At 60.6% G+C, this 15797-nt stretch overlaps 2 protein-coding genes across 3 annotated transcripts; both read right to left on the minus strand.

Moving 5' to 3' along the window:
* Positions 1 to 9: 9 nt before the first annotated feature.
* Positions 10 to 9059, minus strand: CCDC183 (coiled-coil domain containing 183; the record flags this gene model as incomplete). The annotated part of the gene is made up of 15 exons (XM_081237070.1): positions 10 to 468; positions 1125 to 1221; positions 1292 to 1402; positions 1488 to 1656; positions 1850 to 2010; positions 2571 to 2671; positions 3181 to 3235; positions 3313 to 3438; positions 4590 to 4712; positions 6792 to 6896; positions 7094 to 7261; positions 7466 to 7543; positions 8007 to 8128; positions 8667 to 8730; positions 8799 to 9059. The coding sequence occupies 15 exons, from the start codon at positions 9057 to 9059 to the stop codon at positions 353 to 355; spliced, it is 1857 nt and encodes a 618-aa protein (XP_081093196.1). The 3' UTR covers positions 10 to 352.
* A 309-nt stretch (positions 9060 to 9368) lies between these two features.
* On the minus strand, positions 9369 to 13142 carry TMEM141 (transmembrane protein 141). 2 transcript variants are annotated; one of them, XM_081237647.1, is made up of 5 exons: positions 13033 to 13142; positions 12687 to 12753; positions 12397 to 12480; positions 12022 to 12129; positions 9369 to 9524 (listed from the first exon to the last, which is right to left on the minus strand). In XM_081237647.1, the coding sequence occupies exons 1-5, from the start codon at positions 13084 to 13086 to the stop codon at positions 9517 to 9519; spliced, it is 321 nt and encodes a 106-aa protein (XP_081093773.1). In that variant the 5' UTR covers positions 13087 to 13142; the 3' UTR covers positions 9369 to 9516. The 2 variants fall into 2 exon arrangements, with proteins under 2 accessions (XP_081093773.1, XP_081093772.1); XM_081237646.1 differs by lacking the exon at positions 9369 to 9524 and adding an exon at positions 11197 to 11643.
* Between the last annotated feature and the right edge of the window lie 2655 nt (positions 13143 to 15797).

Genomic DNA, 15797 nt, shown 5'->3' on the forward strand with positions numbered 1-15797 from the left:
GCGGCTACGGGTCGCTGCTAGGGCCACGGGCGGGTGGCGCGCGGAGGTGCGCTCCTGCGCCGGGCGGTGCAGGTGCGGGGCTTTGGACTCCGCAGTCCAGCCTTACGAACTGCCCCCAGGGTTTCAGCTCAGCTCAGACCCCCGTCCGCATCCCCGCCCGGACCCCCTACTCACTCTTACCCCTGCACCCAGATCCACACCGAACACCCCACTTCCCCGCAGACTTCCCAACGCTGTCCCCCACATCTGCGTCCCCTCAGGTGCCCCGCAGTCCTGGAAAAATGTTTATTTGTGTAACCAGTGACAGCATGGGGGCGGGGAGTGCTGGCGAGGCGGGTTCTTCCTCTTCCGGTCACTTCTTCTTCTTGGCCACCTTGAGCTTCCCCTCTATCAGCCGCTGGCCCTGTCTCTTGATCTCGGCCCGCGAGGGCACGTAACTGTGGTCCACGTCGGCGAACTGGAAGGTATCTGCAAAGGAGGGGGGGAGGGCAGCTGCGCCCGCAGCCCGTCTGCCCCGCGAGGGTCCCCAGATGCTGGATTGTCCCCTGGCGTCCGTTCACCGCAGGGCCAATTGTACCAACGACGTATATTTCTTACTTTCTGTGTCCCTGATGCTCTGGCATTTGAGGTCTCGCACAGCCGGGGGGAGAGACAGACCAGGGTTCACCCAGCCCTTCCAGAGCCCACACCCAACCACCTCTGTCTAACGCACACCCCAAGCCTGAATCACCCAGGGCCAGGTGCCAGGCAACTGGGGACAGCTCCTGTGCCCCAAACCTGCTGGAATCATTCGAACGGGCGTATCTTAAGCTGTGTGCCCTGCCCTGCCTTGCCCTTCCCACAGAAACCCCAATAAGGGCCCTGGCCAAGGCCTTCCACCCTGCCTGCCTACTGGCACTGGTGCCTCCCTGTGTCACAAAAGGTGGTAAGTTCTTTCAATGGCATTAACTTCGCCAAGTCACCTCCATAAATTAAAAATCCTGTGGGTGCAACTGACACACCCTTTCTATCCCTTTAGCCCCCACTGTCCCTCCAGGCTGCCCTAGTCAGATGCAGCAAGCGCCGTCCCCAACCTCTGCCTCTGCACAGCTCAGGCCCACCACCAGCTGCTGGGCGGCCTGTGCCTGCGACATCCTCCTCCATGTCCTCAAAGCTGATCCTGGTGTTCTGCTTCCCCTTCAGGGTCGAGGACTCCAGGGCATCCCTCACCTTCGTGTGGACCTGCAGGGCATGGGGACTGTCAGCTCCGAGGGCACACGAGGCGTGTGGGCACCCCCCGGGCCAGGGCTACCTCCTCTGTCCTGGGCAGCATCTGCACTCGGTCAGCCAGGTACAGCAGCTTCCCCTCGCAGGATGCCAGCTTGCTGTACACATCCAGGGTGTCGGAGGGCAGTGCTTCTTTCTGTGGCCAGGAGGAACAAGTCGTCCCCCTCTGGCCCCTCCAGGGGACCCTCTGTACTGGGGGCTCCTCCACGCTTCCCTGGTACCTGGGCCGTGGGCAGGGGGACGCCGATCAGGCGGATGTGGAGGTTGTCGATGCCAGTTTGGATGGTCAACAGCAGCTTCTGGCTCTTGGCCGTCTTGGCGTGGGCCCGCTGCAGCCGGTCTTCCTCCTCCTTCAGCATGTCCTTCATTTTCTTCTCAACAGACTTCAAGCTGTTGAGGATGAGGGAGGTGGGTAGCGGACCGAGGGCAAGGTAGCAGAGTCCCGAGCGGGTGCTGTGCTAATTCGGGCTCAGGAGCTCACATGCGGGCACTTGGGGCCCCTCGGCAGCGGGTGCGCTCAGCTCCGAGCCTGGTGCCAGCCGCGGGGCTGTCAGTGAGGAGGAAGTCAGGGGCTCCCGGGTACCTGCTGGAGCTGGGCGTCGGGTGGAACTTGAGCATCACCTCCTCCGTCGCCAGCTCCTTCATCACGGCCTCCAGCTGCGCCCGCCTCCCCTCACCATCCGCCACCTGCAGTGCCAGGTTCTCCTCCGTGCTCCTCTGAGCCAGGAAGCGGCCGCCGATGTCCTGGCGGGGCCAGTGGTCAGTAACATTGACCGTGGCTGGGCGTTGAGGACCTGAGGCCCTCTGTGTGTGTCACCCTCGTGACAGGCAGCGGGGCCAGATGACCCCAAGGGAGAGCCAGAGAGACCACCGCCAAGAGACTGCACGGCTTTGAGTCCCTCGTCCAAGGGTGACAAGCTTACGTCAGGACCAGGGACAGGAGCTCAAGGCTTCCTAATAATAAATCCAGGGCGGATTAAAGTAAAGGGGGTGGGGCGGAGAGGCAGCTGGTTGTCATGATGCTGTTGGTTTGGGAAGGGGAAGGAGTTAAGAGGTGAAGGCCACCTCCTCGGGGTTTGATCCTCAAATTCCAGCAGGCTCTGTGCAGCCCCTGGAACACGGCTTGGATTTGCCAGCTGCGTCCCCGGACTGCCCGCCACTCTGAGCTGTGGGGCCGCTGCTTTGTGTGTCCATTCATGCCGAAAGTGTCTGCAAAGCCTGGCCCAGCTCAGCTGGCCCTTGGGCTGGGGCAGGGTCCCCACCCGTCCTTCTGCCCACACCCCAGGAGTGCCAGGGAGCAGTACCCAGAGGTGAGAACACCGCACAGCAGTCTTGACTTTCTCCAGCAAAGCCGTCACGTCCGTCTGGTATTCGATATCAGCCTTGGAGGTCTCCCTTCTCCTCACTGGGCACAGCAGAGGGGAAGGTCAGCCGGCATGCAGGAATGCTGTGGGAGCTCTGCACGAGGCCGTCGGATGCCCCCATACGTCGTCAGGGGAGGCCACCCAAGAGCTGGTTACCCGTCAGAGTCGCCTTCACCTTAACTGGCTCCCTCCTTGGCCAGCCCTCGAGGGATGCCCCAAGGCAGCTCCATCCAGAGGAGGACCAAAAGCAGCCTGGCACAGTGGGGCTTAGTGGGGCTTCTCAGAGGCGGCTCAGGGGTGCCAGGAGCATCGCCGAGTGCATTTTACAGCTGAGAAGCCAGGGGCTCAGCCACCCCTGGCCAAGAGCCCAGAGCCGTCAGCAGCACCTTGAAGCATGCGCTGTGACTGTTGGTGTGCACCGGTGCAGGTCTAGCCAGGGAGGGGCCGGGGCTCGTCGGTCTCCCTCACCCCGGCCCCTGCAGGTTACCCCCACCTCACGGTGACCCCCCTCTCGGGACCCTGGCTGGGGTGGCGGGAGCTGAGCGCTTACCTTTCAGAGTTTCGGGGCCCATCAGGTTGGAGGGGAAGTGCAAGTCCCGCAGGCCCTGAGGAGGGGGAGGAGGAGGTGAGGGGTGTCCTCTGTGGCGCAGGGGCTGCTGTGCCTGACGTGGCCCGGACTCACCCAGAGGTATTTCTCGTTGGTCTCCTTGGTGTGGATCTTGTCAATGAGCTTCTTCTGCTGGTTCAGCCGGTTCTCCCGTGCCTGGCGTTCCTTGATGAAGGTGGCCTCCCCTTGCCTCATGTTCATCTGGGGACACAGGAAGGGGGACGGGGGTCTGTCCCACCAAGGCCACCCAGGGTGCCGATCCAGTTCAGTGTCAGTCCCCGTCCTCCTGATTTGGGACGCTCTGCCTGCGACCATCACCCTCCCCCTTGTGTTCTGCCTTCCTCTGGGATGCCACCCCCCACCCCACCCCCCCGCCGCCTGGCCTCTGAGCCTTCCCTTGAGTTACACTCCTCCAGCTGGGGTCACTCCGGCTGCAGCCATAGGCTCAGGGACCGCCTGGGACGTGCCTCACAGATTTCTTTCTCCAGCCCCGGTCCTCCGCTGCCTCTACCAACTCCCCTTAGAACTCACTAGAGTGGACTCCACATGTCTAAACACAAACTCATCATCTTCCCCCAGACCTCCTGTCTCCCAGCACATCCTGCTTTGGTGGCTGAATCCACTGTCTGTCTGTGCCTGCTCACGCATACTGCGTGTCACGCTGTGCCCTTGCCTGCACGTCTCACTCGCCCCGCCCCTCATCGGGGTGACGTCTTAAAGGCTTCTCGGCTCCGTCCGAGTTTGGCCACCCACCTCCACCACTGGTCTGGCCCAAGTGACCAGTGTCTTGTCCCTGGTCCCCTCCAGTCTCTGCAGCCAGAGCACACCCGTTTGGAGACACGAATCTGATCCCACCTCCCCCCACCTCCTCCCAGGGCTCCAGGTTAGGAGGGCCGCCACTGCAGCCCTGCCACCTGCTGCCCACACAGGCTCCAGCCCCCATGCCTCCTTTTGGCCCTGTTACACCCCAAGACTGTGTTGCCCAACCTCCAACCCCCAGAATCCGCCATTCACTGCCTTCCTGAGAAGGTCCGAACCCCAGGGTGGCCCCACTTCATGAGGAGGGGGCAGGCTGGCCTGGCAGGGGCCTCGGCACAGAGTGGGTGAAGGGGTGGCACCTGCCCCGTCCAGGTCACTTCTCTGCCTTCTCCGTCTGCCTCATGGCTTCGGTGCCTGGTGGGGCCCCCTCTGCCCAGCCTCACAGGTGGTAAGGCAAGCAGGGCGGCAGGGCAGCCACTGGACTCCTCCAGTGATGACAGGGGGCGTGGGCATGGGGGTGTCCCGACGGACCCTGGGCCAGACAGGTTCAAGAGATGGCCCTGCAGGGCCCCCAGCCTGGGACCTGCTCTCACCTTGACCTTCTCCGTAACCATCATGGCATCTTGGGACATGACTGTCATGTCCGACAGTTCCGAGCAGTAGTCACCCACGAGATTCTGCAGCTTGTCCAGCTCTGTGGGGTATCCTGCCAGCTTCTGCAGCAGAAGGGCAAGGGCAGGTGGGCACAGAGCCTGACAGTCCAGGGACTGCGGGCCAACCACAGGCTCCCCTGGCTCCTCCCTCGTTCTCTTCTGGCCCCCAAAGTGGACCACGCCTACTCCCCACCCCTCACCCCGGACTGTGCGAGCCCAGAGGACAAGTATAGCCTGGCATGTGGCCCCAGCCGGGCCCAAAGCAGGTGAAAGGACATGTTTTGGGAGGGAAAACAGCATCTTCCTGGTGGATTCTCTCACTGCCCAGGGCCAGAGTCCAGAGACACTTCCAAAGAAGTTGTGATGGGATGTCTCACCACGTGAGAGGTGACTGTGAAAGCCCGGGAGGCTGGCTGCTGTCTGAAGTGAAGCAGAGGGCCTCAAAACACTGGTGTGAGGTCAGAGACTCAGGACTCAAGGCCAAGGCTGTGACCTGACCAGCTAGCGTGGGACCTTAGGAAAGCCACTTAACCTGGGTTTTGCCATGTGTAAAGGTAATAATGGCTCTTTCAGGAGGTCGCTGTCAGGATGGACTGAGGAGGTATAATGATATATATTTAGCACAGGGTCAGGTTCATAAATGTCCAATATATCTTAGCTCTTAGTATTTTGTTGTTGATAACTACAACGTAGAATCTTCACTTTTTTTTTTTTTTTTTTTAATGCAAGGGGGACTTCCCTGGTGTTCCAGTGGTTAAGACTCGGCGCTTCCACTGCAGGGGGCACGGGTTCGATCCCTGGTCAGGGAACTAAGAACTCGCATGCCGTGCCATGCAGCCAAAAAAAAAAAAATGCAGATGACCACAGGAGTTAATTTTTTTTAGGGCATATGTTCTGAAAAGATAAGCAAGTACCACTGGGAGAACATAATGCATACAGGTGAAGGAGGGGCTGGACCCCAGAGTGCAGTCGGAGTGGGAAGGGGTGTGGGGAGGAGGAGTGGGCCCAGGAAGGAGATGTGGGCAGGGCCACAAGGTGAGCCTCCAGGACCCGGGGCCTGAGGCAAGAGGGACAGGCTGGAGGACAAAGCTGAGTGCTGCTGGGCTCTGGGCACTGTGGGCAGGATTTGGGGGGCATGACCCCAGCTGCGAAGAGCTGCAATGCCCACCCATCCCACACCCTCCTCCAAACGCATTTCTACCTGTCACCCTCCCGGCCACACTGCCCTCCAGGGCTTCCCCTCCCCCAGCCCCAGGATGAAGGTGGGGTCTTCCCTCTCTCTCCCGGCCCCACCTGCCAAGCTGCTCCTCTTTGCACCCTGGCACCCACCCTCCAGCCCTCCTCTCCAACTGTCCTTGTCCTCCCCATCTTCCATCACCTGGCCTGTGGCAGGTGCCTGTGCTCTTCTGTGTGGGGGCCAAGGGGGGCCTCCAGTGAAGGGGGGTTGCCTCATAGCAGGGCTCACGGCCCCTGGGGGCTTCCCCCTGGCCTTCTCGGCAGGGAGCAGGGTGGCTGGCTTGGAAGAGGTGGGCAGCAAGCGGAGGTTACTGACCTGCTCAGAGGCAGCTTGCCCTGGATGATGTTAGGGGACTTCTGAGGGTGCAGGACCCATCTCTTGGCCTCAGAAGCCAGGGGATGAGAAACGATGGGGCAAAGTAAAAACAACACTAAACCAGCAAATAAGAACCCAGGGCTTCCCTGGTGGCGCAGTGGTTAAGAATCCACCTGCCCATGCAGGGGACACGGGTTTGAGCCCTGGTCTAGGAAGATCCCACATGCTGCGAAGCAACTCAGCCCATGCACCACAGCTCCTGAGCCTGCACTCTGGAGCCTGCGAGCCACAACTACTGAGCCCATGAGCCACGACTACTGAAGCTCACAAGCCACAACTACTGAGGCCCGCGCACCTAGAGCCTGTGCTCTACAACAAGAGAAGCCACTGCAATGAGAAGCCTGCACACCGCAACGAAGAGTAGCCCTGCTCGCCACAACTAGAGAAAGCCTGCACGCAGCGACGAAGACCCAAGCAGCCAAAAATAAGTCAATAAATCACTAAATTTATAAAAAACCAAAACCCCCAAAATGGGCTCCCTGGGACCGGGATGCGGTCTCGGTCTCCGGGTGCGGGGTGAGGGGGCTCACTTTTTTCAGGTGGTCCAGCAGGTCCACGTAGAGCAGGTGGATATTCTGGCTTATGGTGATCTTGACCATCGTCTTTTCTATGCTGTTCTCCAGCTGACGGATGACCTGGGCAGGGAGGAAGGGCACATTGAGAGTGCGTGGGGACAGGCCACCTGGGAGTGCAGAGGGCGGCGGGGCCGGGGCTGGGCTTTCTTCCAAGGGGGCCTCATTCATCTAGCCCCGCCCTTCCACAGAGCCCCGCCCCTCTCCTGTGGCCCCGCCTCCATCACCCTGGAGGCCCCGCCCCCGCTCCCCGCCGCCACCTGCAGCATGCGCAGCTCCTCCTTGGTGGCCTCGGGCTGGTTCTTAAGGCTGGCCAGCTCCAGCTGCATGCTCTCCAGCTTCTGCTCGCGCCGCCGCACCAAGTGGATCAGCATGTTGTGCATATTCACGCGGTCGAAGACGTACTTGCGCAGCTTCTCCCGCGCCACCTGGGTCGGGGAGGGCACGGCCCGCGCGTGGGTGCTCAGGGGCCACGGAGCGCGCCTGCAGCTGGGCGGGCGGGGAGGGACCCGTGGCAACGCCACACAGACGCTGGGGCTGGGAACTCGCTCTGCTCCCCACCGGCTCCACATCGTAGTTTAGTTGGGGTGCACTGGCTGGGCGGGGCTGACGGGTCCCCCCTGCTGCCTTACCTCCACGGTGCAGCGGCTGTGCGCCAGCCTCATGGGCACGTCCTTCCCGCAGGCCTTGGAGATGGTCCGCTGGTCGTACTGTGGGGCGCGGCGGCTGAGCTGGGGGCTCGGCCCCTCTGCGTCCCCCCCGCCGCCGGCCCCTGCAGGGATTCTCCCCGGGTTTCCTCTGCCCTGTTCTAGCCCAGCAGCAAGACCCCAGCTCCTGGGGCCACAGGGGGCAGAGCGCTGAAGGACTGCATCCGGGCCATCCCTGCTCCAATGTGATGGGGGTCCAGAGAGGCGGGGCCCTGGCTCCCCTATATGGCTGCTGCAGGGAGTAGCCCAGGAAAGGGACCTCTGTCGGGCCCCTGGCCCTGCCCTCTGAGGTGGGTGGTGGGGAAACTGCACCCCCCACCCCGCTTCAGAATGGTTGGGGTTAGAGTGGGGAAAGGAGAGGAGGTGCCAGCTGTGCACCTGTGTTGGGGGAAGGGCTGTTTCAGCACGTGCCCCGCCCCACCCCCACCCCCAGCCAGCAGGTAGCAGGGAGGGTCCCGCTGTCCACCTTCTTGGCCAAAGCCCACTCGTGGGACCCGCGGCGAATGTTGCTGCGCAGGACAGCCAGCGTGGCCTTGTTCTTGACCGTGGTCTCCTTCACCGCCTGGATCTGCAGCGCCCGACATTGCTCTGTGTGGAGGGGCAGGGCAGCCAGGATGTAGGCCAAGGGCCAAGGGCCTGGCCGGGATTCCCGGGTGGGGTAGGCTCCACGCCGGGGAGGACAGAGGTGGGGGCATGAGTTTGCTGTCTCCAAGGCCGCGCTCCTTCCTCCCAGCCTGCATGGGGGCAGCCTTGCTGCTCAGCAGTGCTCATCTGGACGGCTCTCAGTGGACGGCAGTGCTGGGAGGTGGGGAGGGCGGGGTGCAAGCCAGGGACGGGCAGGCCCGTGATTTCTTCCAGACCCTCTAGCCACAGAAGTGGGTGGATCCCCTCCCGTCCCCTCTGGCTTTGAGGCCACTGTGCCCACAAATCTCCTTGAAGCCCCCAGCTCCTCCTCCCCCTGGCTCCTGCATGGCAGACCCCTCCGATCCCTTCCCCCCAGCTCTGTTTGGGGGTGAGCAGGAGAGCGGCCCCCAGTCCATATGCCCTGGACCGTCCCCGTGTTAAGATCGTAAGTCCTCTCCCCAGGAGCCGCGGAGCCCCTGGGTCACCCCAGCAGCGGCCGCACCCTGGAGCCGAGTGATGGTCTTCAGCTCCTGGATCTGCTCCCCCATCTCTGCCTCACTACGAATCTTCACGGTGGCCCACGGGGTCCTCCAGGGCCCGTCCGCACCTCCCACCCTCTCTGTGCTGAGCCTACCCCGCAGAACCACAGTTCAGATTGTCCCTGGAATCTCGGCCCATTGTGACGGGGGCTGAGGTTCTCAACGCCCAGGGAACCCGGGAATTCCTGGCCCACCCCGATGACCCCACCCTCTGCCCCCAGCCAGCCTCGGGGTTGCTCTCCGCCCAGGTGTGATGCCTTCGTCAAGGCAGCTTTCTTCCACAGGGGGGTGACTGGCGGTGTCACTGCACCCCACGGTGGCCCCACTGCACCCTCCCCATCCCCCCACACCCCCATTCCCTTACCCCACCCCAAGTTCAAACTCCAACCCTGGTGACCTGGCTCGTGAGACCCCCAGCCTCGGCCCTGACTACCCCATCTCTCCCTGACCTTCCCTGCTCCACCCCCACTTCCCTGGGGAAGTCCTGGGTCCAGCTTTAGCTGTCACTTACTCCAGGAGGAGTCAGTTCCCTCCCTCTGCGCCCCCAGCACGAGCTTCCCTTACAGCCATGTGGCCCAAGCCTGGGATTCCAGGGGTGCACATCAGATGGGTTACTTCTTCCAACCTGCATGACTTTGCTAACAAAGCACCACAGAGCGAGCAGCTTAAACAACAGAAATTTATTGTCTCGCATCCTGGAGGCTTGAAGTCTGAGATCAAGGTGTCGGCAGGGCTGGTTTCTCCTGAGGTGTCTCTCCCAGGCTTGTAGACGGCCGTGTCCTCGTGGGGTCTTTCTCTGTACTCATCTGTGTCCTAATCGCCTTCTCGTATAAGCACACCAGTCAGACTGGATGAGGACCCATCCCCATTTTAACTTAATCACCCCTTCAAAGGTCCTGTCTCCAAATGCAGTCATATTCTGAGGTCCTGGGGGCTAGGGCTGCAAACTGTGAGTTTGTGGGAGACACAGTTCAGCCATAACAATCGTCTTCACCCACGTGCTGTTACAGCACCCATCTTTCTCTGTGACCTCTCAAACAGATCCTTTACTTTTCTGGTTACTCTCAGTTTTTAAAAAGTGAGTCCAGTCCCCTCTGAAACTCAGAGTTCACCCTCTGCCCTCCCCCTGAGCCCAGGTCTTTCCCTCGGGGGCTTGGGAGGGCCTGCCGTGGGCAGGGTCTATTCCTTGATGCCCGTGTTCTCCCAGGGTGTGAGGCAGCCTGTCCCCCAATACTGGTTCTCCTTTCCTCAGATGGAGAACCCCTGAATTTTAGTGGGCACGAGGCTGCCCAGAGCAAGCTGCCCTCCTAGGTGCCTTTGCACTAGGCGTCCCACATGACTTATTTCTAGCCAATGCAGTGTTCAGAGAAGTGAGTGAACTGCCCTCCTCCTCCCCCTTTCTCTTTCCTGTTGACAGGGATGAAGACCTGATGGCTGGAGTCAGCACAGCTGTCTGGGACCATGAGGTGGATTTGGAATGAGGGCCGTTACAGCACGCAACACGCTAAAAGAAGCCTGGATCCCTGACTCCATACAGCCCCAGACCACCCACTTGAGCTTTTCCATGAAAGAAAATGAAAACTCTAGCTTGCTTATGCCATGGTTATCTTGGGCTTCCTGTCATTTTGCCTTCCCACGAACAGATTCCCTGGTGCATAGTGAGTGTGCAGTAGATGTTCTTTTGCGTGACTGGCTAGGTCAGCAGGCGCAGGGGCGGAGCTGGGGCTGGAGCAGCACGGCCCTGTGTGCCTTCAGTGTTCCCGGGAAGCCTGCTATAAAGGACGATGATTTGCCCAGGTTTTATATAATCTCTGCCTCTCCCTCTGCTGGGGGTGGGTGCGGTGGGCAGTCTTGCCCACCCAGGAACACTCCTCCATGTGGACAGAGCTCCAGTAAGCTGACTCTGGCCTCCTGAACCACTCACTTCCTCCTCCCCAGGGGAGACGTGACTTAATCGATAGGTGGGTTTGGAATGATAGGCAGGTAGGCACGGCCACTTCCTGTCCCTTGTCTCCTGGAAGCCAGGTGCTGCCTGGCTGCACACCGTCTGCTCTGTTTATCTGTGCCAGGTGGTACAGAAGCACACCCCCGCACGGAGGGCCCATGGGGCTGCCCAGAGTGTCTAATTCTGGGGTTCAGTGTTAGGAACTGCCCTGGCACCTCCTCCAATCAGCTGTATGGTACCGAGGTGACATTTCTCTCATCTTTTTTTTTTTTTTTTTTGCGCTGTACGCAGGCCTCTCGCTGTTGTGGCCTCTCCCTGTTGTGGCCTCTCCCGTCGTGGAGCACAGTCTCCGGACGCGCAGGCTCAGCGGCCATAGCTCACGGGCCCAGCCGCTCCGCGGCATGTGGGATCTTCCCGGACCGGGGCACGAACCCGTGTCCCCTGCATCGGCAGGCGGACTCTCAACCACTGCGCCACCAGGGAAGCCCTCTCTCATCTTCTTACTGCTCTGACTTGTTTCCCAACTGCTTTAGAACTCAGGCGGGAAATGGGAAACAGGAAAAGGCATTTATTAGTCCCACAACCCCCAGCAGCAGCTGTCAGCTCTGACTGGGGTGGGCGGGGGGATGCAGGGGTCAGAAAGGGTGTATCAGCAGCAGGAAGTGCGGAAGGCCCAACCCCCTACCCCAGAGCTGCTGCCCCCAAATATGCATGAGACAGGCCTGGTCTTCTCCAGCTCTGTGTCCACCACGTTTCTCACTGCCCTGCAGGAGGCCACCCACCCCAGGGGGAGCACCTCCTGGTCTGACCTTCTGGGCATCCAGGCTGGGCAGGAGCAGTTTGCACAGGTCTGACAGAGCTAGCTATGCATGTGTGCAGGGGACATGGGTGTGGGGAGGTCAGCCTGGGGTGCAGAGGTGCTGAGGGCTGTGTTCTAGAACTCTCTGGCCCCAGGTCCTCTGTGCCCTGGCTGGAGCTCTCCTAGCTGTGCCGATCTGTAAGAGGCAAAGGGAGACAGCTAGAACCACACCCCAAAGCTGCACCCGGTCCCTGTGCCCATTTTACCGGGGCAAAAACTGAGGCCTGTAACAGGAGGGATGCAGGCAGTGGAGGCCAGGATTGAGATCAATCAGCTTGATGTCCAATGCGGGGCCTCTCAACCCGGCCGCTCTTCTTGGGGTGCCCATCCTCCTCATTCTGCACTCGCCCCTCCCAGGGCCACCCAGCCCCTCCTGGGTCTTCCTCCTGCACAAGGGCCTGGAAGTTCTGTCCCGCCCCCACCCCCATGTGCGTGTCCGGGGGACAGGCCTGTCCAGCCTGCGCCCGGGGAATGGAGCTTTGGTTCCGCATCCTGCTGCCCCCGGGACCCTCACCTGTGGCCATGTCTTTGGGGAGCTGCCCTGTCTCCAGGAAGAGCCAGAGGTTGCTGCATTTCTGCGACTCCACTCGGGTCACCCAGTAGCTGGCCACTGAGCCTGCGACTGGGGAGAGGGGGGCAGGGGCCAGTGGGCAGGGGGGCGGGGCCTCTGAACTTGTCAGGGGAAGGGAGCAGGGTGCAGGTTTCTTCCCAGCAGATGGGGGCGGTGGGGTCCAGCAGGGCTCCCACTGAGAACTGGAGCCCCATCCCCGGAGGCAGGGAAGCCCGGAACCACAGCCCCCCACCCCTAGTGGGATCCACTTCTGCTGAGGAGCCAGCGGCAACGGGGGTGCATTTCAGGGGAGCCAGGCACCAGCCCTGGAGTACCCACCCACGGCCACCAGCACCTTCCACTGAAAGGGGTACGGAAACTTCCTCTGAACGAACATCTGCAGGCCGACGGTCGCACCGGTGCCTGCCAAGAGCCATGGTCCGCATCAGCCAGCCCGTCCACGGGGCTGGCCAGGGGACCACCGGGGCTCTCGGCCTAAGTGCTCGCGACAGCTGCCAGGCTCCGAGCACTGCGGGCTGGCGACCTGGCGCCACCTGCTGGGGAGTCAGGGTGAGACAGGAGGGTGAAGTCTCTTCACACCCCAGGACAGACACCTGGACCCAGCCTACCTGTGACAAAGGTGAAAATGCCCTTCATGAAGGCGTTCGACTGGCACGCGGCATACTCCCCAAGGCCCTGGGATGGGGAAGGGGGTTTAAGGCTCAGTTCCCCGTCCCTCCTTTGGGCACACTCCGGCCCCTGGGGGAGGGGACCACTCATCGTGAGGCCCTGGGGGCCTGGACCATCCCACCTGCCCCCATGCCCACCCAGGATGCCTCGATCTCCACAGCAAGAGGGTCCCCCACCTCTGTCCCTCTTCTCTTCCCTGATAAGGGCACACTCCCACCGAGGCCCCCGCCCCGCTCAGGTCAGCTTCTGAGGTCAGGGGCCCGCGTCCCAGGCCAGCCTTCTCACCGGGTGCTTTTTGGCCACGGCGTCGTCCACCTTGGACAGGCCTAGGTTCACCATGGAAGGCGGGGCGCGGGGAGCCGGCGGGGCAGAGCGGCGCCGGACCGGGCGGAGGGGCGGGGCCGGATGGGGCGGGGCGGGGCGGGGCCTGGCGGGCGGGCCTGCGCAGGGCCGGGCGGAGGGCAGGGAGCGGAGCCGGCCGCGCGCTCCCCAGGCCCAGCTCCGTGACATTGGGTGGCGAGGCGGCGGCGCGAACGCGGGCGCCGGCTAGCGCTCCTCCCCGCGGGCCCGGCCTGGGTCGTCCGCCTCATTTCCAAGCTCTCATAGACATAATGATTAGTTAGTATTATTTGTGAGGGTGGGGCTTTGCTAACGGGATTACATCTACTGAAAACGACCACGGAATAGTGTATCCAAAGATGATATAGCGAGTTAATTCCAAAAATACCGTAAGCGCGAACTTGGTGCCAGTTCTGTGCTAGGAGTTGGGGGTCCCACGGAGGAGTCAGAGCTCCTAGCCCTCATAGAGCAGACAGGTAAACAGACCTGGGAGGAGGTCAGGAAAACAAAATGGGTAAGGGTATGGAGAGAGGCCAGGGCCTGTGTGGACGTGTGTGTGCGCGCCCGCCCTCAAGGAGAGACCTGCATGGGAGGGTCAGGCAGAGGACCTTCAACCTTGAGCTGCTGTGTGGGACTAAGCGTGGCCTATTTGCATCAGCTTCAGGAGGCCCACGTGGCTGGATGTGAGGGCGAGAGGCAAGGGTTGGGCTGTGCCTTGAAGCCTGGTGGGAACTTCAGTTCCTCTGATTGCGCACAGCCAGGCGCAGCCAGGGATGTCAGCTCAGTGGACATCTTGCTGTCCCTGCACGGTGGGGGGCCAGCCTTCCAGGAGTGCATCTGCTAAGGTTTAGAGAGTGTTTCAGCCATGGAGCAGGCAGGGGTGCTGTCATGGTGCAGCATGCTGTCAGGATATAGGGGGCTAGTGGGGTGCAAGAGTGCTGTCAGGGTGCCCTTGGGGTGTGTTTGGAGGCTGCACTAACAGGCCTTGGCATTGGGTTGGAGGTGCCAGTGAGGAAGGAAGGGGACCCAGGCTGGCCTCCAGTGCTTGCCCTGAGCACAGGTGGGCACAGCAGTGGGGGGCTGAGGGGAGCTGATGGTGTGGGGCACACTGGGAGGTGGTTTGGGCTCTGTCGGGTCTGAGATGTCTGGAGACAGGAGAGTGGGATGTGTGAATTTGGAACCCAGTGGGGAGGTCAAGGTTGTAGTTTAAAATGCTTCCTCTAGGGCTTCCCTGGTGGCGCAGTGGTTGAGAGTCTGCCTGCCAATGCAGGGGACACAGGTTCGTGTCCCGGTCCGGGAAGATCCCACATGCCGTGGAGTGGCTGGGCCCGTGAGCCATGGCCGATGAGCCTGCGCGTCCGGAGCCTGTGCTCCGCAACGGGAGAGGCCACAACAGTGAGAGACCCGTGTACCGGAAAAAAAAAAAAAAGCTTTCTCTAAAGAAAAATTTATTATTGCTTGTTAATGAAAATAGTGTATATTCCATATAAAAAATAAAGCTGTGCAGATGCTCCTAAAGTAAAATGCACGTCCCCCACCACCAATGTGGGCGCTGGCCGGGACATTCCCTGTGCAAGTGGGGGATGGGGGAATGGGGGAAGGGGGGGGCGTGGGGTGATGAAGGGACATAGAGTGCAGCCGTTCCCAGCGCCTGCTCCTTCCCAGGGCTCTGGAGAGAAGTGCCCAGGGCGCCCTCAGGGTGGGCTGGAGGGGACAGGGCGATTTCACCAGGTGCAGTGTGATCCGAAGTCACCACTGCCTCTGTGACAAGGTGTGGCTGGTTCACTTCTACTCCAGTTAAACCCAAAGTTGCTACTTGTTAGTGGGTGTCTTTGGAAGTATCACCACGAAGTGGGTCAACAACTTACTTTTGAAGTCACTTGAGGAAATTGGCTTTCAAGCCTAAGCAGAGGGTGCAATGCTATTTTAGTACAGTCATTAGGACTGACTGGCAGCTATTTCCCAGCCTTGGCTGATGCTTTGATAATCTTAGTGTTTAGTTTCTCAGGCAAGCCACCTACAGACTCCTATAGATCAGCTTTGGAAGTCTTAGAATACATGAACTCAGAAAGCCGTTTCATCTTCTCTTGTGTTGAAGAGACAGTGTGGAAATTCTACTGACATATGAAATATTCTTTTGCTTCAAAATCTATTGCCTTGGGACTTCCCTGATGGGCAGTGGTAAGGAATCCGCCTGCCAATGCAGGGGAAGTGGGTTCGAGCCCTGGTCAGGGAACTAAGATCCCACATGCCGCAGGACAACTAAGCCCCCGTGCCATAACTACAGAGCTCGCATGCCACAAACTGCAGAGCCCATGGGCCACAACTAGAGAGAGAAAACCTGCACACCACAGCTAGAGAGAAGCCCATGCGCCCCAACGAAGTGCCCACGCGCTGCAACAAAAAAGATCCTGCATGCCTCAACAAAGATCCCGCGTGCCGCAACTAAGACTTGACGCAGCCAAAGAAACCAAAAACCAAAAAACACACAAAAAAACGATTGCCTTTCCCAAATTCCCTTTTTGTACCGTTCATTTCTTCTTGGCTTCATAATCTGAAGGTGGACTGAATTGTTGAAGTTTACTGTTTTCTTCAAACAGCTCTTTTGACTTACAAATAGGTCAGCGGGCTGGGGCCTGGGCCTCTGCACTTCTCAGGGAAAGGGCACAACCGATACGTTTCAGGCTGAACCTTGCAGAAGCGTTCCTGCC

This window comes from Mesoplodon bidens (assembly GCF_964165515.1).
Source record: "Mesoplodon bidens genome assembly, chromosome: 6".
In the NCBI taxonomy this organism is placed as follows: domain Eukaryota; kingdom Metazoa; phylum Chordata; class Mammalia; order Artiodactyla; family Ziphiidae; genus Mesoplodon; species Mesoplodon bidens.